At 42.8% G+C, this 21,356-nt stretch overlaps 2 protein-coding genes across 2 annotated transcripts; both read right to left on the bottom strand.

The window, feature by feature from the left end:
- Positions 1–532: 532 nt before the first annotated feature.
- lin7c (lin-7 homolog C (C. elegans)) lies at positions 533–7,105 on the bottom strand. The gene is made up of 5 exons (XM_053414565.1): positions 6,899–7,105; positions 5,547–5,665; positions 5,340–5,411; positions 5,011–5,220; positions 533–4,739 (listed from the first exon to the last, which is right to left on the bottom strand). The coding sequence occupies exons 1-5, from the start codon at positions 6,933–6,935 to the stop codon at positions 4,572–4,574; spliced, it is 606 nt and encodes a 201-aa protein (XP_053270540.1). The 5' UTR covers positions 6,936–7,105; the 3' UTR covers positions 533–4,571.
- A 3,445-nt stretch (positions 7,106–10,550) lies between these two features.
- On the bottom strand, positions 10,551–18,255 carry bdnf (brain-derived neurotrophic factor). The gene is made up of 2 exons (XM_053423331.1): positions 17,953–18,255; positions 10,551–11,951 (listed from the first exon to the last, which is right to left on the bottom strand). The coding sequence occupies exon 2, from the start codon at positions 11,928–11,930 to the stop codon at positions 11,124–11,126; it is 807 nt and encodes a 268-aa protein (XP_053279306.1). The 5' UTR covers positions 11,931–11,951; positions 17,953–18,255; the 3' UTR covers positions 10,551–11,123.
- Positions 18,256–21,356: the final 3,101 nt, after the last annotated feature.

Genomic DNA, 21,356 nt, shown 5'->3' with positions numbered 1-21,356 from the left:
AAACTGTTGTGGTTCAAGAGAAACACTTGAACTCATGTTGCTTTCTCTTGACATGACAAGGATGGAACAGTGACGCCGAACACAGAGGAGGAAGGACAAATGTTTATTATTGAACCTGCTACAAACTCGAGTGTTACCGATGAGTCAGAAAATAACAACTCGTTCAATGGCTGATGATGGAAGTTCACGGCGGGTTCACTCTTTCAACAGTGTTTGACAGCAAACATGTTTCTCTAAACTTCAAAAGGAGATCATACAGGGCGTGGTGTGCATGCGTCCAGTGTCCATAAAACATTTGCCGTATGTGCCAGGCATGACAGTTACTATGAAGTGTGAAGACTGTTGTGGCGCTCACGTACTGTAAGTCTTCAAAAATCATAAGAGACATGCCTAGGAACATGTTGTTTTGATCAGGAAGGGATGGCGTCAGACGCGTCCTCTCAAAACTCCTTCCCTGCTTCTGAGAATACAACTGACACAACTGAAGTGTTGTGTCCGTGAAAGACGTTAAAGAAAAACCCATCACAAGTCACACATTGAAGCACGGTTTATTCAGCCTCCAGTCAAATCATTGTTACGTTCTACATCACAACAGTTTACATTCCACACCAACGTTAGCAGAGGAAATAAGTTAACACAACGTAACACAACACAGGCTAAAGGTAATAAACGAGCAACGATTAAAACATTTCAAAACATTATCAAAAATGTTCACAAACGTCGCAAGTTCGGTCTTGGTACTAAAAAGAAAAGACAAATCAGTTCAGGTCTCAGAACAGAAGCGCTGATTGAGGACGCTTTGGTTCGGTCATACAGCCGCAAGTTCGATTCCACATCAGCGCCGCATTTCAGAGAGACTTCCTTGATACATGTCCTGGTACACAAGTCAAAATGGAAGTACCAATTATTCCTGGTATTTATATTTTAGGAAAACCCACTTATAAAAATTGAGAAAAATATCAAAAGAAAACTATTATAAAAAATACTTTATTGACCATTCCAATATATAGACAAGGAGACGTGGTAGAAAGTTGACTTCACAAAGGTTCTGTAAGGAACTTAGACGATGGACAGTGGCATCCAGTGGAGGGGGAGACTGTGCGAGATCAAAAACAAAGTCTCATTACGTTTTGATTTACTGGTCGTTCGTTCGTTACTCGTCTGAAGTTGGATAAAACACAATGATAAGGGACAAAGTTTACATTATATTAAGACATTTCCACTTATCTGTACACCCGGCTCTTCTGCTTATGTTCTGCCTCCTAACTAAAGAAAGCTATGGAATGGTCAAACTAATAACCACACTGTCATATATTCTCCTACATACATCCGGACAATCTTTACTTAAGTAGGAAGGCTAACATCACATGGGAATTTTCACTTGATGGTGATCAATATTGGATTTGACCACGCAGAATTTAGGTCATAAAAGTCAATAACATTCTGCAGTTAAACTAGCTTTCACAAATACAAGTTTCGCAATAACCTTGGATAGATAGTTGATTTGCAGTAATGTGTGTGTGTGTGTGTGTTTTGTATTAGATTTTATCCCAAAAATTAAGGATATTTCATCAGGAGTTTAGTTTCAGTATTTAAAGTGAACCCAGCGGAGACTTTCTCTACAATGCTCTGATTCACACTTCTCTCTCACTCTCCCTGCCTCTTCCGATCAGCTGATGGTTAGGTGTTTACTGTAATCCAATCAGCCAATCACGCAATGCTTTAAAACTTTGAAACCTGCTCTGTCAATGTCAACGATTCGCTGTGACCCTCCTCCTCTTTGTCCTATCAACCACTAGTATTAACATCCTGAGGTGGAGTTTCCGACACTACGCCCTCGCCCGCTTTCAACCTGGACCATCAGGCATTTGAGATCAAACGGACTCATTTCTATCACGTCCTTCTGTTATTGTGAGTTTTGTTCACTTTCAACTGAAGTCTGTCCTGAATTAAACTAATAATGGACGAAGGTAGCGGCTGCAACAAATTCGTATTTGCAAATTGCTTTCTTTGAATGTTACTTTTTCAGTTCCAATTATTAAGGAAAAAAATATCACATCACCCCCGAATTAAACTCACTTTATTGTAGAAAAACAACAACCAATATTTCCCTAATCTTGAACTGACAATGTTTTCTTTTTTTAAACATTCAGTGATGCAACCCATTTTAGGACATTTTCCAGATCCCTGAAACACACACACACACACTCATATTCTGGTGAAAACAATATAAATAATTTCATGCTAAAATCTACCATGGACTTCAACACCTTTTAGTAAGCTATTTACAGTTTGCTGGAGAAATTGACTGAAAATGTAACAGTAAGTTGAACCTTCATGTATGTTAGGAGATGGTGAAAAAAACAAAACAATGAAAAACAGCGAGAAAAGAGTTGGAATTACTTCATCACACAAGCGAATGGAAACCATCAGTGACATAATTACAGACGCCTCGGTCACATAAGCTGTGCAGCTGTTTATCGTCATGTCAAGTCTTGACAACTTGGACCAAAACACTTTGAAAGTGACAAACTTGACTGGATGTCCATTTAACAGTACAGGGCATTAAAAAAAAATCATTTCTGAAGAATGCTTCAACACCAGAGGACAAACAGTGCAGGACGTTAATGACACCATTCAAAGAAACACAGAAGCTACAGCGAAGCTAAAAGCTTTCCTGCTTCACACACGGTTACGTTACTTTATCCTCCTTCCTTTTAATAAATAACTATCTCAACTGCCACCTATCTGTCTCAACTATGGGATTTGTTGATCCTGAGACTGGAAAATCGTATGGCTTGCTTAACTATAGCCTAGTTTGAGGGATGATGTATGCTATATGCTATATACAGGATATTGCCTCTACCATGGAAACAAAACACTAGTGTGGATAAGTCTCTTAAATGAAAGTTTGTTGTCATGCTGAAAGAGTGAATGAGGAGGGTTCAAACAGACAATCACTACATTAATGTTCCCTTTGTTGGAATAGCAAGAAAAGTCTAAAAATAAATACTTGTTAATATATGAATAATAAAATATTATAAGAATGGAGCTTTAATAGGGCAAAGACAGTTGCTAACAATAATGAAAAGAAATTACAGAAAAGTCTTGGTACTGTATACCAACAAATATATTGTCAGAGCCAGGTAGGCTCTAAGTAATTGTTTAACTAAATGATTAAAATCTACAGTTGCACTATTTCAATGTTGATCCTGATTCCACTCCTGGTGTTATGGATATGATAAACCACTGTAGAGGTCTTAATGAAACCAAGATATACAAATCCAAAAGTAGCGAAGGCTTCATTTCAGACACAATTTCTGTTTTGAGTCAGCTGTTGATAAATGAAATGTTAAAAAAAACACAGATGTTCAACATAATGCCCTAAAGACTGTATAAAGTCTGGATGATTGGCCATAAACAACATGTGCGATATCTGCATCCGCCGTTTCACTCATGAAAACAATGATGACAGCTCACATTACTGTAACAAAGAGATTGCTCGATATAATGAATGTCTTACTTGCTTTGTATTATATGACGCAAACAGCACTGAAGGACAGATTTTAGCAAAGATCAAAGACAAATGTTATGTAAATGTTCGGTACCTGACTAATGAAATACACACCGTGTAAAATCCTGATTCACGTCAAGAAAAAGGAATCAGAAGCTGAACAGGTATCGTCTTGTGTCATGCTGCCTGCAAAGATTATGCTTATGACGGTTTATTACTTAGATAAAGGTAAAACTGTGAGTCTCTATGATGGCAGGAATTAGTTCATGACTTGCTGAGACCCTTTTGTATCACTTACAGCACCTACTGAATGTTTTTAACAGTGTGGTATGACACAAAGAAAAGTTAATCCAGAGAAAGAAACCTTCACTATTATCCATAACTGTGGATTATGTGTCCTTTCAGTGGTTTGCCTTGTTATCAAACATGTTTTTTTAACAGATTCACTGATATCAACTCCTCCAGCTATTCTGGACTTGTGTCTACAGTGGCCGTTGTATTGAAAATGTATTTATACTCAACTTAAACAAACAATCTTTGAAAATAACAGTGGCAGAACATGTAGTGATTCCTGCCACAAGCATTTAATAACCAGTACTTGACTTTAAACCATTTGAAAGAAGAAAAAAAATGAACAGTGAATACAGTACATAGGATGAACGCGTTTGCCCTGAGGCACTTGGTAGTGGCTGATAAAAGAATTAAAAACACTACCTTTCCAGTCAAAGAAGCTCTGAAGATGGTCACAAAGGTACTCATACTTGCATTCAAATTGTCAATTTGAAAATAATGCACACGTGTGAGAGACCACCTACACTGACAATCGTGATCATTCTAGTGTTCGTCTAGAGTCGTAGTGTCTATTACAGTAACAATGGTGAATAGTAAAAATGCTACAGAGAAGGGTAGAAGCACAATGTAGGGAATGAGTGAGAGGCAACTAAGACTTATGTATGTTATGTTTTTTTGGGTCGGGAGATAAGAAAGAGACCAGAACAGATGGCCAGAAGGCTAGAGGAGGAGAGACATGGGAGCTGGACATCAACTTGGGAGAATCCTACTGGGGATAGTTGTTCTGTTGCCGGCGCTTCGCCGACCTCATTTTCTCAAAGCGGGACTCCATTTCCTCGAGGACTTTGGGGGTGTACCTTACTACCAGCTTCACTGTGCCCTGAGCTGCTTTGAGGAGTTCCACAGCTTTCTCATGGTGCTCGCCTTCAACACTCTGGGGGAAATAACAGATAGACTGTAAGACTGTGTCACAGACATATAAGATTCTTTGATGAGTTTCTGATCAAAAAGCAATATACCCTGGGTAATTGTTTATCTCAAGATCCACTCAATATGTAAGAAGCAACAGTATTGCCTCAGTATTTTACAGGCACTGGCTACAGACCAAGTGAAATGGATCAGTGCATCCCCAATGAACTCAACACAAACAGAAAATGAAATACATGCCACGCTTTGTATGTAGTGATTCTGTGAATTGAACGTACCACCCCATTAACAGAGAGAAGCTGGTCGCCTCTCTTCAGGCCGCCATGACGATCCGCGATGCCTCCTGGGATGATCCGTGATATGTAAATAGGGGAGTTTTGCTCCTTTCCACCCATGATGTTGAAACCAAGACCTTCTTCCGTCTTCGGCAGTTCCACCACACGTGGATGTGAGTGACCCTCACTCGCTGCAAAAGCTGCCACAGTAGCCTACGAATGATCAAGAAGTGATGTTATAAAACAAATAGTTTGAAATTAAGATTAGTTAAAAGGTCAGCCCGATTCAAATGTTTGTATGAGAGATGACAACTTGGATGGCGAGGGTCTACCTTAGCTGTTGCGTTGGCCCGGACCTCAGGACTGCTGTTGATGTCCACCGTTTCATACACATGTTCATACACCTGAAGAGACATTGTTGGGAGAGTATTTCATCACCGCATCTCAAAGCGATCCCATCAAATTCAGCCTTTCAAGTTTAACAACCCAAGAGAAAACAGGAGGTAAGTGTTGTAAGAACAGCAAAGACCACGTCTCACTTCTCTGACAGCGTTACAGAATTCACTCTGTAAGACCCTCTGCAGCGCCTGCAGCTTCTGGGGGGGCACTTCCCCCGTCCTCTGGAGCTTATCAAGCAGTTCAATGGCACGGTTGATGTCTGTCAACGAGAGCAGAAATAGCACCATCAAGGTTTGCACTAATCTGCAAATAGAAACATTTAACACTGGACACACACAACCCGGGAAAAAATATCTATTAAAAGCAAAACTGGAAGAAACTTGTTGTAAATTAACACGTTTTTTAATTGATCTTTTCCTTCGAAACACATGCTCTGATTAAAAAGGCTTTTTTGTCCCTGTGGAGAGAGTTGTCTCAACTTGGATAAACAGGGTTGTTATGGCTGGGTGACACAGACAAAAATATAAATAAAAATAAAAATCTCCTAACAGTTAATATTGATGATTATCATATTGTTACTTATTACAAGTTTAAAGACGGATTTTTGCTTCCGAGTGAAGGTTGTGGTTTAAACTCTTCCCAAAGAGAAGAAAATGACAAACACTTGATAAACAGCAGAACCGTTTTAATTGTATCACTATACAATGAACCTGTGTTATATATTATCAATTCAAATTATAATACAATAATTATTTACATGATTTGGTTTCCCAGTCCACATTTTTATGAAGTAACCCACAACATATCACGATTCATATTTCATTTCAGACAAGTCATTAGTAATTTTCCTCAAATGTTCTGTCTGTATTTTAATCGATATTTCATTTGTGTCCCTTCTGTCTGCGAATTGCTAATGAGATCAACCCTCCTCAGTATTTCTGTAGATCCAGAGACTCACAGAAGATTATTAAACGGATGTAGGTTTGTGTAAACCTGGGTTTTCTTTGCTGTGTTAGCAGAAACAGTAGATGCTAATGTCAGTGTTACGTTGTAAGATTGACTCATGTTGAATGAACAATGCGCTGAATTCCTCCTGCTCATCATTGCTGCTAACGAAGATGGAGGCAGTGAAACAAAGTGACTGAAACTGTGTTTGCTGCTGACATCCTTCGACCCTTTAACAAACCAGCTCGGTTCACTCCCTGTTTTAACTCGTATTAGCCAGTTAGCTGCTGCGCAAAGTGAAGCGATATAACAGCAGAAACTGGCGATTTTATAGCTCGGTGGCAAATAATACACGCGATTGACCAAAGCCGTGAAGTTACCAGGAAGACATTGTCAGTGCAGTCAAGTGTGGCTAAATAATAAGGTATGCAGCCCGAAAGAACAACAATCAGCTGCATTAAGCTAATGGTAGCTAAGCTAGGCTAACGCCTCCCTGCTATCACAACAAATATTCCTTAGCTAACTCGAGCTAGCGCTTTAACTTTACCTCTTTCCAGCCGCACAGGCTCCCCGAGCGATGCCATCCTGATGAGATGAGGCTGTTTGGTGTCAGGTAGACGTTGCGTTAAACGCGAGATGAGGGCAAACTAAAGTTGGTAATCCGGGCTAACCTTACGCGAGCTTAACTCGGGCGATAAATCAGATTAGCCAAGTTAGCCGGCTAGGCTAGCTGCCAGTGTCACGGTGCGTTCACTAATCCTCGGAAAGGGGATGAGAACCACGGAGCTCAGCGTGGTATTTATGGCAGGAGCTGGGTGTTCACGAGAGGACACTGAATGCATCTTTTGTAATTGCTGTGAATCTGTGTTTAAACTATTGGTTCAGAATATTTTCTAAAATAAATCATAACGCTAATAATAAAACGTATTATCCTATTAATAAAAGGTAAAGGTTAAATATTGAAGATTCAGGTGAAAGGTATCTTTGGAAGAAATTTACTATAAAATAATCCTTGTGATGTTTTCACTAGTGTGTCTCATCTCAATTGTATGAAATGTTGTTTCCTTTACTATAGAATGAGCCCTTTCTATTTAATGACTTTCTATTTACATCAGGTGTGGGGCCTGTCTAAGGAGGCCACCATGTTTTTTACAGTAACCCAGACTGGACAAAAACCTTTGAGTCTTTATGAGAACTGAAGACCACCACATGTTCTCTTTTCTATTTTTCTCTCTCGGAGGGGGAATGTGATTTGAGGAGCTACTCTTGATAATATATATATATGTAAATCTCCCTAGTACCTCCAACACACATGGGGCAGGGTGGTATGTCCATCTCAAGCAGGTCCTTTACCAGAGGCCTGGGAGTTTGAGGGTTCTGCACAGTATGTTTCTGGTTCCTAAACCTGAGCTTTAGATGTTGTACCTGTGATCTGCTGGAGCCACTCTCCTAGTTTGGGGGTCACAGCCTCTAATGCTCCTACAACCACATGTATCACATTGAGTTTCACCCTCCTCATCTGTTCCAGCAGTTTTTTTAGCCCTTGTTACTTCTCGATCTTCGCGTGCTGCTTTTTTTTCCTGAAGTTACTGTCCGCTGGGATTGTGACATCTATCCATGGCATTGTGTGGTGGACAAATCAAAGTTTTTTCTATTCTTGATGATATATAGTTTATTCTCTATACTGTATATAACTATTAATGCAATATAATAATAACAGTTCATATTAAAAGTTGGATATTTCTGTGACTTGATTCGGTTTACTGAAGACATTGAACCTGGAGAATGTGAAGTGCTCATCCTTGTGTCTCGTGTTCAGTTCACTCATTGTTCTTATTGACCAGCATCCAGGAAAGATATGTCATTGGGTGTGTGATCCCAGTCTTGTGTCACTATTCAACAATCAATAAACACAGCAATATTATGTGTGTGAGAGGAACATCCATTCAGCTGCTGCTCTCATCCTTCTCAGGAATTGTTCCTTTATGTATTATGTGTATTGTTGACCAGGAAGCAGTAAGAAGCTTCTCTGGCTGTCACCTGGGACGTTCACCTCTCTACTGCTCTCTGCTGGTTGGCTGCTGCACATCTGGAGGCTGTAGCAGTCTGCTGCTGCACTGCTCTGTGTGGCCGGAATCTTTCTAACTATACAGAGTCACTTGTGGTCTGACCACACCCAGTTGGTGAGGACTCTCTGGAGCCTTATGACAGCTGATGAAATATACCTGCTGTGACGTCACTGAGTGGGGTGTGGCCGGATGCAGCAGCCATATTTGCCCTAAAAGGCCCAGTGCTTGTTTTGCTCAAGATTTTATTTTCTTTCTTCCTGTTTTTGCCTTCAAGTTTCAATCCTAGGCTTAAGGAATTCATGAATGATACTTGAAGACCTGTTCACATGCAATATGGTCTGGCCTGTAAACATAGACTTCACCCTGGCTCACACACAACTGGTGATTTCACCAGGCACTGTTCCTCTCTGAAGTAATTGGAAGATGAAGTTTTCTATTACTTAAGCTTTGTTCAACAAAAACACCCCAATATGTCTGCTCATGATAAATGGGGCAGCTCAGAGAACCTCGTCTAAAACGCGTCCCAGAAGGTTTGATTTATTGTTCTGTATTCTGAGGAGGAAGGAATTATGGCTGCGTCTCTTCCCGTAGGATAATAAAAATGACTTAGGGTAATCTTCTTTCTTATTTGGCTTGTGCGGCCATGATGAGAAACCTAAGTACCCTTTGTTTGGAGATTTATGAGAGTGGGTCATCTGAGATACTGCATGCTCGTCATCTTCCTCCGGCTCCGTGTTTATCCTCCACTTTTGTACTATAAAAGTAACTCGCAGCATCTCCATCTCGGGCTTCTCGGGAGGATCCAGATAAGGCAGAGGAGAAAGTGGAGCATCCCTTTCTCCACTCACAAAAAAAGATTCCTCTATTCAGCAATCTGTTTCCCCTCAAATCTCCCAACGTGCCCGATCTGGCTCTCCGCAGAGGTCACACTTACCTTCAGGTTGATGAAGGAGAAGTAAAATGAGGCGGTTGGATCAGACGAACCACAAACACAGCAGTAACTGATGGTCTTGTTTCTGCGTTTTCATGTATCACCGCTGAAATATGTGATCATTTGAATTAGTGTGGAAGTGAAGTCAAGCAGATTTTATTGTTGTCTTGATGCAACCTCAAACTGTGGCATGTAGACTTGGCAAGCACGGGGCTCAGTCTACGTAATGATGTAATGCAGTAAGTTATAGTGTGCTGGAGGGAGTATTGATATGAGGCCGCGTCTGTGTTTCATAACCCCGACAACAAACCGGTTACCTCGAATGGCTTCTCCTCGGGACCACAGTGAATGTTCTGCCGCGCAAAACCTGTGATGATAGTTCTTTTGTAAGAGATTTCGAAATGGGATTATCGTGCACTTATAACATAAAAGGTGGGCGTATATATTTTTAATGTACACAAATGTGTGTGTGGGGGGGAAGTCCACCACTGTCAAAACTCAGGCATAATTCCTGTGCACCCCTAGCCTACTTGTACCTGTCCATGCTTGCATGTGAAGGTGTTTTTTTGTGTCTCTGAATTCTTGTACTGCAGCTGGAGTCATGATATTAATAATAGATCAATAAAGCTGTGAACAGCTGTGTGTAAATACCTAAGAATCAAACTCCATAAGTCTGTCGTCAAGTGATGTGCTGGTGGGAGCAATGAGTGGTTTGATAGCATTTTCTACTTTGATCCTCCTTAACATAACAGTAAAAGCTCCTGAATATACAACGTCTCCACCCACAATGCCGTCTGTATTGCTTTCCCTGCATATTACCCAATATAATCAGTCCCTTGCTGTTATATGTTATTTCTTTACCGTGAGAACGATGTGAAACAACTCCATACTTTTTCATGGAGCGGAGTTTATGCAAGTTCATGCGTGTGTATGTGTGTGCCAGGCCTCCTCGTCCCTGCCTGCCTTCCTGTATAATAACGTTTATCCTTCCTAAAAATGCACTGTTGAAACTTTATCGACATTGATTTTGTTTTTCAGTTGCCTATAGTCATTTTTATTTCTTCAAATATTTCAGTTTAATATTGCAAACAACTTCACAACATACAAAATGAATAATATTAACCCAGAAACATGTCAATGAATAAATTTTTATATATATATATATATATATATAATTTTTTTATATATATCTTGTCCTCTGGTGGGGATAAAAAAATAAACAGCAAAGCTTTGACAACAGCACCTTGACATAGTATGTAATTTCAACATTACCTTGAGAAGTTTAGAACAGTAAACAGATAAATTACTTGAGAGGAAAGTTGTTTTCTGCTGAATATGTAAACGGAATGTTTTTTTTGGTCAGCATCATATCCTTTTTTTTTGTCGTTAGTGGAGAATTTCTCGATTCACAATTGAAGCAGCATGCAAGCTTTTGAAGATGGAACCGTCCTCTCTCATTCTTTGCCTGTTTTTTTTTTTCCTTCATTTTTTCAAATTCTTGGCAACGTAAACAAATCACAATGTGATATAGTAATTTAAACTGGGCGCAAATGACTGATCAGATTTTTTTTAATTGTTTACAAGGTCATGAATATGTTCAATAAATAGACTGTAGTATCACTTTTACTGTATAAACTTCATCTTTTTTTACATGCAGTCCATAAAATTTTCATTTGACGGAATAATTTACCCTGTTATGTATATATACAAATAGATATTTTCTCTTTATTCTCTTTTTTAAACTCTTCAATAAAATCTATACATTTTATACACTATCTCCCTCTTTTAATGGTCAATGTGCATACACATGAAGTGTCTATCCTTATAAACCGCCAACCAATCTTCTTTTTGCTATCCATGGTTAGCGCTCGCACGTAGGACTGGGTTGTCCTGCATTGGGAATTATAATGCCGCTTGTCTATTCCTCTGCAGCCCTCCTTTGTGTACCCCATGGGGTTGCATTTGGTCTCATAAAAGTATTGCTTCAGTTGGCCATTGGGGACAGGGACCTTTTCCATGACGGAAACCGTCTGCCCAGACATGTCTATTGCCGTCTTTTTATCCACAGCTGTCACCCACTGGCTAATACTGTCACACACACTGAGCTCTCCACGCCGTGAGGGATCGGAGTGTCGCCGCACCCTCATGGACATATTAGCGGCATCCAGATAGTTTTTGTATTCCTCCAGGAGAAAGAGCAAGGGCGGCTCCAAAGGCACTTGGTTGCTGATCATCACCCGTGAGTCGTACAGGTCGACATCCTTGCTCTCCGCGTTGACCACAGAGGACGGGCCCCCACCTCCCTGGCTCTTATCAGGCCCCTGTCCCAGCTGTGCCGCCTCGCCCTCCACCTCCAGCAGCTCCTCTATCACTTGCTCAAACGTGTCTGTGAGCGAGGGCAGTTCCCCACGCTGGCCTGGCCCACCACTCTGTGGAGTCCCATGGCCTCGTGCGGCCGTCGCAGCAGCGCCCAAGTAGCCTTCCGTCCGATGGCCCCGCATGCCCGGGGCGTCTCTCAGGGGCGCAGCTCTCATGCAACTGAAGTATGAAATAACCATAGTAAGGAACAGGATGGTCATCACTCTTCTAACCTGGTGGAACTGGAGGAGGAGACAAAGACAGAGAACAAGAGGGGAGGAGAAGGGGGAGAGAGACAACGAGACAGTTAGTCAAAGAGCATCTTCAATGAAGTTAGCTTATACTTGATCAATAATGCAGCATGTGAGCCTCTCCTCTTATTTACACCCTCTCATCTTTCTTTGAAAGCCAAAAAGAGAGCCAGTAGCTTTGAAAAAAAAAAAGAAATCACAAAATGTTTTTATTAAACTGATATTGGCGCAGTGTCATCAGTGTTTGCAAACTGTTTGCAAACTGTAATCGTTCTGTTCCGATGTGAGGTCTGGCTTGGATTTTCATTCGTTGGCAGCGACGCACGAAGGCTGTGTGGAGCATCAGAGGGATTGTTTATTACAAAAGATAAAAATCACACGAATAGATCCTCTCAGGCTTGATGTTATTTATGAGCCTCTTTTTACTGGTGTGTTAAACTGTAAACTGTGTGGTTTATTTCTACAGGGTGAAAGGATGTGTAGTTTTATAGTCAGGACAAATTTCATTCTTGTCTTATCTTACCCTATCTTATCCCATCCTGTCTTATCTTATCCTATCCTATCCTATCCTATCCTATCCTATCCTATCCTATCATATCCTATCCTATCCTATCTTATGTTATCTTATCTTATCTTATCTTACCTTACCCTATCTTATTTTATCTTATCTTATCTTATCTTATCTTACCCTATCTTATCCCATCCTGTCTAATCTTATCCTATCCTATCCTATCCTATCCTATCCTATCCTATCCTATCCTATCCTATCTTATCTTATCTTATCTTACCTTATCTTATCTTATCTTATCTTATCCTATCCTATTCTACCATATCTTGTCTTATACTATCTTATCTTAACCAAACCTGTCTTCCATCTCTAACTGTCTGAACCATTAAATGGTCAGGTTTGAAGTCTTTCCCCTCAATTTAAAAAAACTTTATTTACGACATGTTGGATTTCCATAGTCCTAGACTTCCTGTATATTAGGGCAAGCAGTTACATGTATTCTTAGTTTGTAATTGGATTTAAAAATTGGACAGGTGGAAAATAAAAGATGTGTTTTGGGCTTCCAACCATGACAGGGTGAGCTGTGAGCTGCCTGTATTCAGACATGTGTTTGCATAGGGTTACGTTTGTGTTCCTGTTTGTTCTGCTTGTTTGAAGAGCTCAGGTTTTGTCTTTTGTCTTTGACTTTACCCCACGAACCAAATCGCCATTAGCATCACACAGTGAACATGCAGCACTCGCACACTGCCTTAGTGGGAGATGTTGTGTTCAAGTCAGCTCAGACAAACGGTGCTGCAGTATTATTTCTGGGGGGGGAATTAAATAATAAATAAATATATATATATATATCGCTCTGTGCTCGAAAATAGACCTCAGAGTCGTGAATGGGAAGCAGGACGTTCGCTGAGGGACACTGCTTGTGTGTTTTCATGGCAGGTGGATGGCGAGAGCACCGCAGGATGAACTAGAAAGGATGTCAGGAAGGGAAGTGAATGACAGAAAGATGTGTCACACTCTCCCCGCACTGTAAAGTACCAGTCTCGAGCAGCTCACAAGATCAGCACAGCACCGCCAAGGAGAAGCAGGAGGAGGAGGAGGAGGAGGAGGGGGGATGAAAAGAAAAGGACGAGCCAGGTGGAACCGAAACACTGAACATACATCCTTAACCGGCGAGTCGCCTGAGCACATATACGCATCCCTTACCTTTGTGGAGCTCTAGGATTCACAGAAGTCAGTGAATCGGTAGACATCCAACGGCCAGAGATATAAAGGCAACCATAATGAAAAAGAAAATCTAGATCTCGCTTTCCACTGAGGCTCATGTAAAAATAGCCCGGCCGAGGCTTTGACTGCACTCTGCATATCCCAACCTGATACAGGAAAACACACCCAGCAGAAAACACACACACACCCGCACACACACTCTCCTGCCCCCACTCAGAATGGACCTTTACAGTACAGGGAGGAGCGTAAAACCCCTGCACCTTAAAATGCATTTGTTTCGCTCTTAATTGGTATCTGGGGCCGTGGCCGCAATTAACCAACACCACGGCGACTGCCATAGAGATATCTGCTCTAAAAATAGATGTGCTGGGAGTCTCGCAGTCTCTATTCAAAATATCACATCCTTCTTCTTAATGAGCCACTCATTCCCCGAGCTCGGTGACGCGCTCCTCCGTGAGTGTGAGAGTGTGCGTGTTATGAGGGTGGGGGGGTGGGGGTGGGGGTGCATGGGGAGGGGCTGGCTGGTGTGTGTTTGCAGGGGAGATGTGAGGAGGAAGGTGTGTGTGTGTGTCACCAACTCACACAACAATGAGGACAAAGCAGTGAATTGGTACCTGATTATATGTTATATGATTATTAAATATTGTCAATAAAAAAAACCAAGTTTACTGCAAAAATGTAGACCCCCGCAGTGCTGCTGAGGTTTTGCTTCCATGCAAGAGGATTTTCTGTGCCGGCTTCCCAGCACACTCACACACACACACAGACACACACAAAAAGAAAAGGTGTGTAGGTTTACGGGATGAGAGGCCCCCAGTCACGAGCTTTTACGCGTAGGATGCATTTAGGGCTGATATTATTATCAGCATCAAATGGTTCCACTTCCACACGAGGGAGATGACGGCAAAGAGGGCTGATTACTGTCAGGCGTCAAACTTCATGCTGGAAATGGTGCAGACGAGGAGTGCTGCATCTTCCGTAACAGACCACAGGGGTAATATTGCAGTAGCAGGGGGTGGAGAGAGAGTGCCAGCGTCATTTCGCAGCATAACAACCACAGATGACGTCTCTTCCAGGTCTCCATAGGGGAGAGGGATGGAGGGATGGACGGGGTGGAGGGGGGGTAATGCCACTCAACGGTGTGCAATTGCATGCCATTCCCCCGGGTATCCTCACACCGGGAACAACAAATGATTTTATTTCTATCTCTGTGATTTCCTGTTTCCATCAGGACAATCAATATGGCTTATGCTCTCAATCAACATCCTGTTAAAATGCGATAAAGCCAATGAATCATTTAATTGCTATGGGACCGGCGGAGAGGCTCTGGCTTATATATCTACCACGGGCTAAATGTGACAACCGATTGGTTTGCTCTTTGTTTTATACATCCAGCGAAGAAAGAGAGAGAGAGTTTATGAGCACTGCTGGATTTCGCAGTTAATAAAAAAAAAAGAAAAAGTGAGTTAACACAATGAGCAGGAATATGGAAGCAGGAGAGGGGGGCAACACATGGAGGAATGTCTGCAGCAGAATCGACTCCTTTGGAGTTTGCGCACCGTCTCGACCCGCTTGTGAACGCGTCCAACGCGAGGCGGTGATGCTAGACGGTTCAGAATGTGCATTTTGGAAATGAAAGTCGGCTTCATAACAACTATCAAAACATGTCGCATAAAAGAGCTCACTCTAAACACACATCCATCCGCTCAGCCATGAATACTGCGCTGATAACCTGGAGTGGGGATGAAAGGAGGCCCTGCCGCTTCTCAAATACGCCTTTCATTCATGACAACACACCTAGTGCACGGCAACAATAGGAGCAGGTGAGTGAGTGTGTGTCTACTGTTTGACGTCTCCGGATGACCACCTGTTCATCTGCTTTGAGAGCGCGCCTGTATGGCACGGATCTGTAACTTACCCTGCGCGTTTACTCTGTGCGCCAGGTGGGGATTAAAGTGATAAATGTCTCCTTTTGACAGACGCTGAAATGTTCCTCTAAAGCATGAAAGGACAGGCAGGGCCCGTGTTGTTCCACACTCACTAATGTTCCCCCGGTCTCCCTCCACATGTCCGCGCACTTTATGGTTTCATCCTCACCAACGACGTCTTAGAAACAGTTAGAGGGCGAGATAAACATCAGACGAGGGGGGGAGGTGGGAGATGGAGAAATGCTCTAGCCTCGTTTTAATAGAAATGTGACCTGCAGGAACATTTGTTCTCATGCCTCCACCACTTCTCCCGGGTGGGCATGCGTCTTTGTTTGATTCCTGCTCAATGTGCAGTCGGGCCCGAGTTATTTACCTAGCAACGAGTTTTGTCATGTCCAACGTGTGCCAAATACTCAGCTTGAAAGAAACACATGCGGCACATGATATGAAACATTTTCTTCTCCCCGAGGGACCCCCCCGTGCGCCACAATGTGCAGCACTTAACTAAGGCATTCGGATTTGTCTGCAGTATAATGGCTGACACATGTGGAAGCTTGCGTCTTCTCCGAGATCTGTTTTCAATCTGACACCGGTTCAGAGCACGTTTAGTAATAGATGAGCATTACTGAGGGATTATACCTGCAGCCTCTAGGCCGAGCACCGCCACCGCCACAGAAAGCCCAGGGTTCAGCCGGCTGCTGAGTGATTTATGCTTCCCACACTGAGTCCCTCCCAGCACTGTGCACAATGGAAACACATGCAGCTTGGTAAGATTCACAACTGATGCTAATGTAAGGTCTTTTATGTGCCAAGCTCCACATTACATTGCATTAATGTGGATTTTTGTTATTCCCTCGTGTCCAATTGAACCCACGGATCACTAAATCTAAAAAACCTGACAACCGAAGTCACACCAGCAGCCCTGCAGCTGCAAATCAACGGCGCCTGCAGTCCCCCCACATTTCCACTAGATGTCGTGTGAGACCGTGCAATAATGAGAGCTCCTTCTTTTTTCTGCCTTCCACCCATCTCCCTTTCCCTCCCTCCTGGAGATAGAGAGACAGAATGATAGATAGATATCTAGACAGGCACACAGGCAGACAGACAGAGAGACAGACAGAGAGACAGACAGAGAGACAGATGTATAGAAAAACATATCCTGCGTGGTTTTCCAGGACACACAAGCATTTTGTTGTTGTGCGTAATTGTAAATTGGCCATAAACTTGACTTATAAGGTATTTAGTCACAACTCAGAGGAGAAATTTGGCTCCAATTTGCATTTTTCGGAAAGAACATCATTAACTCATCATTACACCACCATTCATCCAGCCTTCGTGCATGCAGCTGGTTCTTGGACAAGATATTCTCAAACTAAAGCGGCTACACATGAGCCAGTTTTTTTTTTACTTCTCCCACCGCTCTATAAATGGGACTTTGTTTTAATCTACCTTTCATTCTGTCCAGTGGTGTGAAGTTATTCAGTGCGATGAGTGTGTGTGTGTGTGTGTGTGAGTGTGAGTGTGTGTGTGTGTGTGTGTGTGTGTGAGTGTGTGTGTGTGTGTGTGTGTGTGTGTGTGTGTGTGTTGGCCGACGTCGCTGGGCGTTTAGCTCTCGGGTTTCCTATAAAGTCTTAATGAGTTCATCAAAGTTTTCCCCCTCCTCTCCAGAACAACAATGCAAAAAAACTGTCTGCTGTGTGTGTGTGTGTGTGTGTGTGTGTGTGTGTGTGTGTGTGTGTGTGTGTGTGTGTGTGTAGGTTAGATGAGCACATATATAGACTAACACCCTAAACAAAGAGTTTGTTCATGGGCATAAAGTTAAATGTTGAAACGTGGTTGTCGCTGGATTGTCTCCAGTTCGCTACTTATACGAGAAAATACTAATAACCACAAGTCACATTTGCTGCAGGCTGCACTAATCATGATGAAACAACTGTGTGTATACGTGTGTGTGTGTGTGTGTGTGTGTGTGTGTTCCTCGAGATTACATCTGCTGAGCCTGTGCTCTCCACTGGAAACCCAATCAACATAATAACTCCCGTTTTTTATTAATGAACGGGAGGATAAGGTTACGCATATCCCCTCTCGGGCTGCGGCGCTGTCTGCTCGCCGGATAACCAGACTTGATCGAGGTACTTTTAGACATCCCCCCACCCCCACCACCATCCTCACCCCCTCCCAACACCCCACACACATATAGTCTATACACACACATACACATCTTTATCTTTTCACCCCCAATCAACAGCAAACCGCCAAAGTGCTTGAAACAAACACTACAATAAATCGTGCGTAAAACAAACAAACAAATGAACAAAAACCAAACACATACCTCTCACTGCCCAGTCGTAAAACAGACCATTCAACAGGACAGTTGTGTCATCTGGGATGTTTTGGACAACTCCCCGAGTAATTTAACTTAAGCGATATTTTCCTCCCCGTGCGCCCTCCCGAGCAGCTTCAGGATATCTCTTCAGCTTTGGAGCAAATAGATTAAATTATTGATGGTGGAAATTGCATGGCTGAGGTAATGCACTCCCATGGCTGCGCGGCTCCTTTGGAGATCATCGTCTGAAGCTGAAGTTGTCGCATGCTGGAACGCCTCAGCAGCAGCAGCAGCAGCAGCTCCACGGGACCACAGACCTCTGGAGCTGAATGAGGAGCCTCTTGCAACTACAGTAACTTTACTACACAATGACGCTGCAACATGTGACCCGCCGCTGGCTGACTGGTCGCCACCAAACTCCTGTTTAAGCAGCCCCGAGGCGGAACTATTAATGCGCGTCCAGTGTGCGTTATGCGCGTTGGTTTGTCCGCATACCGCGCAGCCTGCATCAACACCACAGTGTCTCCCGGTATATAAAGCAGTCTGAGCGCTTCGTATTCGCTCACTGAAGCAAAAGAGGTGGCATATTCTGTCTTCGTTCTTTTTTTGGAAGGTTTTGCGTAACAGCGCGTCCTCCAGAAAAATGTCGTGATCCACCGCCTGCCATTTAGAGATGCCCTATTTGTGTAAAATTAGATGTTCAGGGAAATAAAAAAATGCGTTTCTTGTGCCGGTGTGCAGATAGTGAGGAGCCGAGGTGATTTATATCAAAATGAGGCATAGGGAAGAGACTAAAGTAGGTTATAGATTTGTGTTTGAACACCTTCGCTATTTCATCATTTTGGGCAGTATGAGTCTGCCTACATCTATTTTAAAGATCCTTCATATAGCCCAGGAAAATATCATCCTAGGTACACTGTATTCTTTTGAAGGATGTACTCTGATATGTGTCTGATGTACTTTGTATACAATGTATAATGTACTATACGTATAATGTACTCTGTATACTGTGAATAATGTGCTCTATGTATAATTTACTTTGTGTATAACGTGCTGTGTATACTGCTTACACTGTGGATCACGTAGCCTATACGGTGAACACTGTGTATGAGGTACTGTGTATACTGTGTACACGGTGTATAAAGTATCCAGAGTAATGTGTGTATATTTCTATCTAATCAAAACCATCTGAACATGAGCTCAGAGGAGGTGTTATCATTTTGCTGCTGTAACATGTGAGTGGTGCTAAAACATTTGGATGCCAACGGGCACTGGAGACACACGAAGACGTGAACTTACTGGAAACAAATGTGCGTCTCCTTGTTTTTAAAGTGAGCTATGTCCATAACAGATGGATGACTCCCCTGCAAGTGCTGCTAGCAATGTAGTAACCAGCTTTCATAGGTTATTATTACCAAATGTCAGCCAAACAAATGCGCTCAAATTACGTACACAGAGCTCACTCCAAGAACCAAACTGCTCGGCTTGTTGACACTCAGTTCCCCCCCACCGGGGACAAACCGGGGACAATTAAATCCCCGTATAATGTAGAATTCAAAGTAAAGATGTCAGTGGAGCCACTAACCTTTCAATAGGTGATGAACGTTAGGAAAGTCCCACCTCTGGTGAATACAAGAGTGAGCATAATGGGGAAATAGCGGCTCATTATCCCTGTGACTTGGCCCTGGTCCAGAGCAAAGATTTATTGTGAAGTGTTTGCGTTATTGCCATCATGATTCTTCCCTGCACGAGCTTATGAGCTGGAGAGCTCTTGTTTGGCATGTAGCAGTATGGGAGTGGATGCACACACCTGCTTAATGAGTCACTCCCACCTCCAATACACCCGGGGATATGCCAAGATAGATATAGCCCTCCCGAAGGCCCACAGGAGGTGAGGGCAAACTCTGGATGACAAAGAGTTGCATCAGCAATCACTGAGCGACATGACTCCAAAGAGGATAGAAAAAAATGCACACTGCACAAGGAGGGCTGTTCCAAACAAGTAATTCATAAATAAAGCACACTTGGCATCTCATTAGAAGAGCAAAAACAACAACATGGTCCCTCTCATTTTTGCAAATACTGCACAACTGAAGGTGGTGTATCAAGAGGACTCTTTGGGCCGGCACGTGTCTGAGGACCTGAAGGACTGAATTTGTGAATGAAATTAGTAAAACGTCCAAGCACAAAGGAGTTGTGAGCAGTGTGAGGATCTATTCAGACTCATCTGAATCCAACCGAGAGGGTCGAGCAGAGGCCCGACGGCCCCGGCCTGGCAACCAGGAATCTTTCTGAAAACTGCTAAAGCACCAGGTCATCGGAACTGAGGTGTACGATTTCTTTAGGTTTAAGATTTCTCAATACGGCGCCAGTGGACAATGACTTCAAACCATCGGAGGTGTTCGGTTGAAACCTTTTGTCTTTTGCATGTTGTGTGGCAAATTTCTACAGCTTCTCATCACCTGGTTCACGGCTGCACACGTGTAAATCACATGTGTGCCATAGCAGCCGGTTGCTCTCTCCTCTCACATCTTCCCTGCTCTCAACCCTTTTCTCCGTTTGTGCTGCAGAAAGAAAGAAACCTCCACAGGAGCTGACAACACGACACACTTGTATAACCTTTCAAGGCTTCCTCTTGCCAAATGCAGCACGATGCTGACAGGTCCGCACTGCCGAAAGCTTCACTTAACAAGTGGAATTATGCCTCCTTGGGCAAGAGAGGAGCCATGTAACTTTGGCGAAATGACATTTTTGTGAAATGTCATTTTCACTGGGGATAAAGGAAGGCGACGAGGGTATTTTGATGAAAGGGAATTGCATTCCTCCCCGAGAGGAAAACACGTCAACTGAGGAAACATTTTGTATGAGCTGGGATGACGTCAAACAAAAGACGAGGCGCGAGCTGAGCACAGTTGAGAAGAACTCCAGACTGGTGAACGTAAACGTAAACTTCTTCTCTAATCAGATGCTGGAGGGCCGAGTTAATACCATCCCTCCTGTGATGACTATAACCTTTATTGTAATCATCAGACAGACACAGAAGACCAGTCTCTTAAGCTTCATACATATACGCACTCCTCCTTCCACATCCTCACACAGATGATATATTATTTCTACAGTGGCACAGATTGAAAATCACTCCACGGGCTATTAATCCTCTCTCTGTCTCTTTTCTTGGCTTATATCCCCCCGCCCCCCCCCCCCCCCCCCCCAACCACCCCACACTCTCACCTCTCTCCTCCCCCCCACAATCCAATATCCCCACAGCATCAATAACCTTTGCATGGTTATTGAACCGCTGCTGAATGAAAACACACTAATCACGCCGCAAAATTACTTGGTGAAACGCTGAAATGTTTGTCCAATTCCAAGGGAGACAAAAAGAAAAAGGCATTTTTTCCCTTTTCATT

This window comes from Pleuronectes platessa, chromosome 1 (assembly GCF_947347685.1).
Source record: "Pleuronectes platessa chromosome 1, fPlePla1.1, whole genome shotgun sequence".
NCBI classification, from domain to species: Eukaryota; Metazoa; Chordata; class Actinopteri; order Pleuronectiformes; family Pleuronectidae; genus Pleuronectes; species Pleuronectes platessa.
This window is presented reverse-complemented; position numbering and strand designations above follow the sequence as displayed.

Bases quoted from the DNA above. Each gene is read 5' to 3' on its own strand.
- lin7c (XM_053414565.1), bottom strand. From the start codon at position 6,935: ATGGCATCGCTCGGGGAGCCTGTGCGGCTGGAAAGAG. The intron at 5,412-5,546 runs GTGAGACGTGGT...ATGTCTCTTCAG, and splicing joins TCTGTAACGCTGTCAGAGAA to GTGTATGAACATGTGTATGA. The intron at 4,740-5,010 runs GTACGTTCAATT...TATTTCCCCCAG, and splicing joins TTCTCTCTGTTAATGGGGTG to AGTGTTGAAGGCGAGCACCA.
- bdnf (XM_053423331.1), bottom strand. From the start codon at position 11,930: ATGACCATCCTGTTCCTTACTATGGTTATTTCATACTTCAGTTGCATG.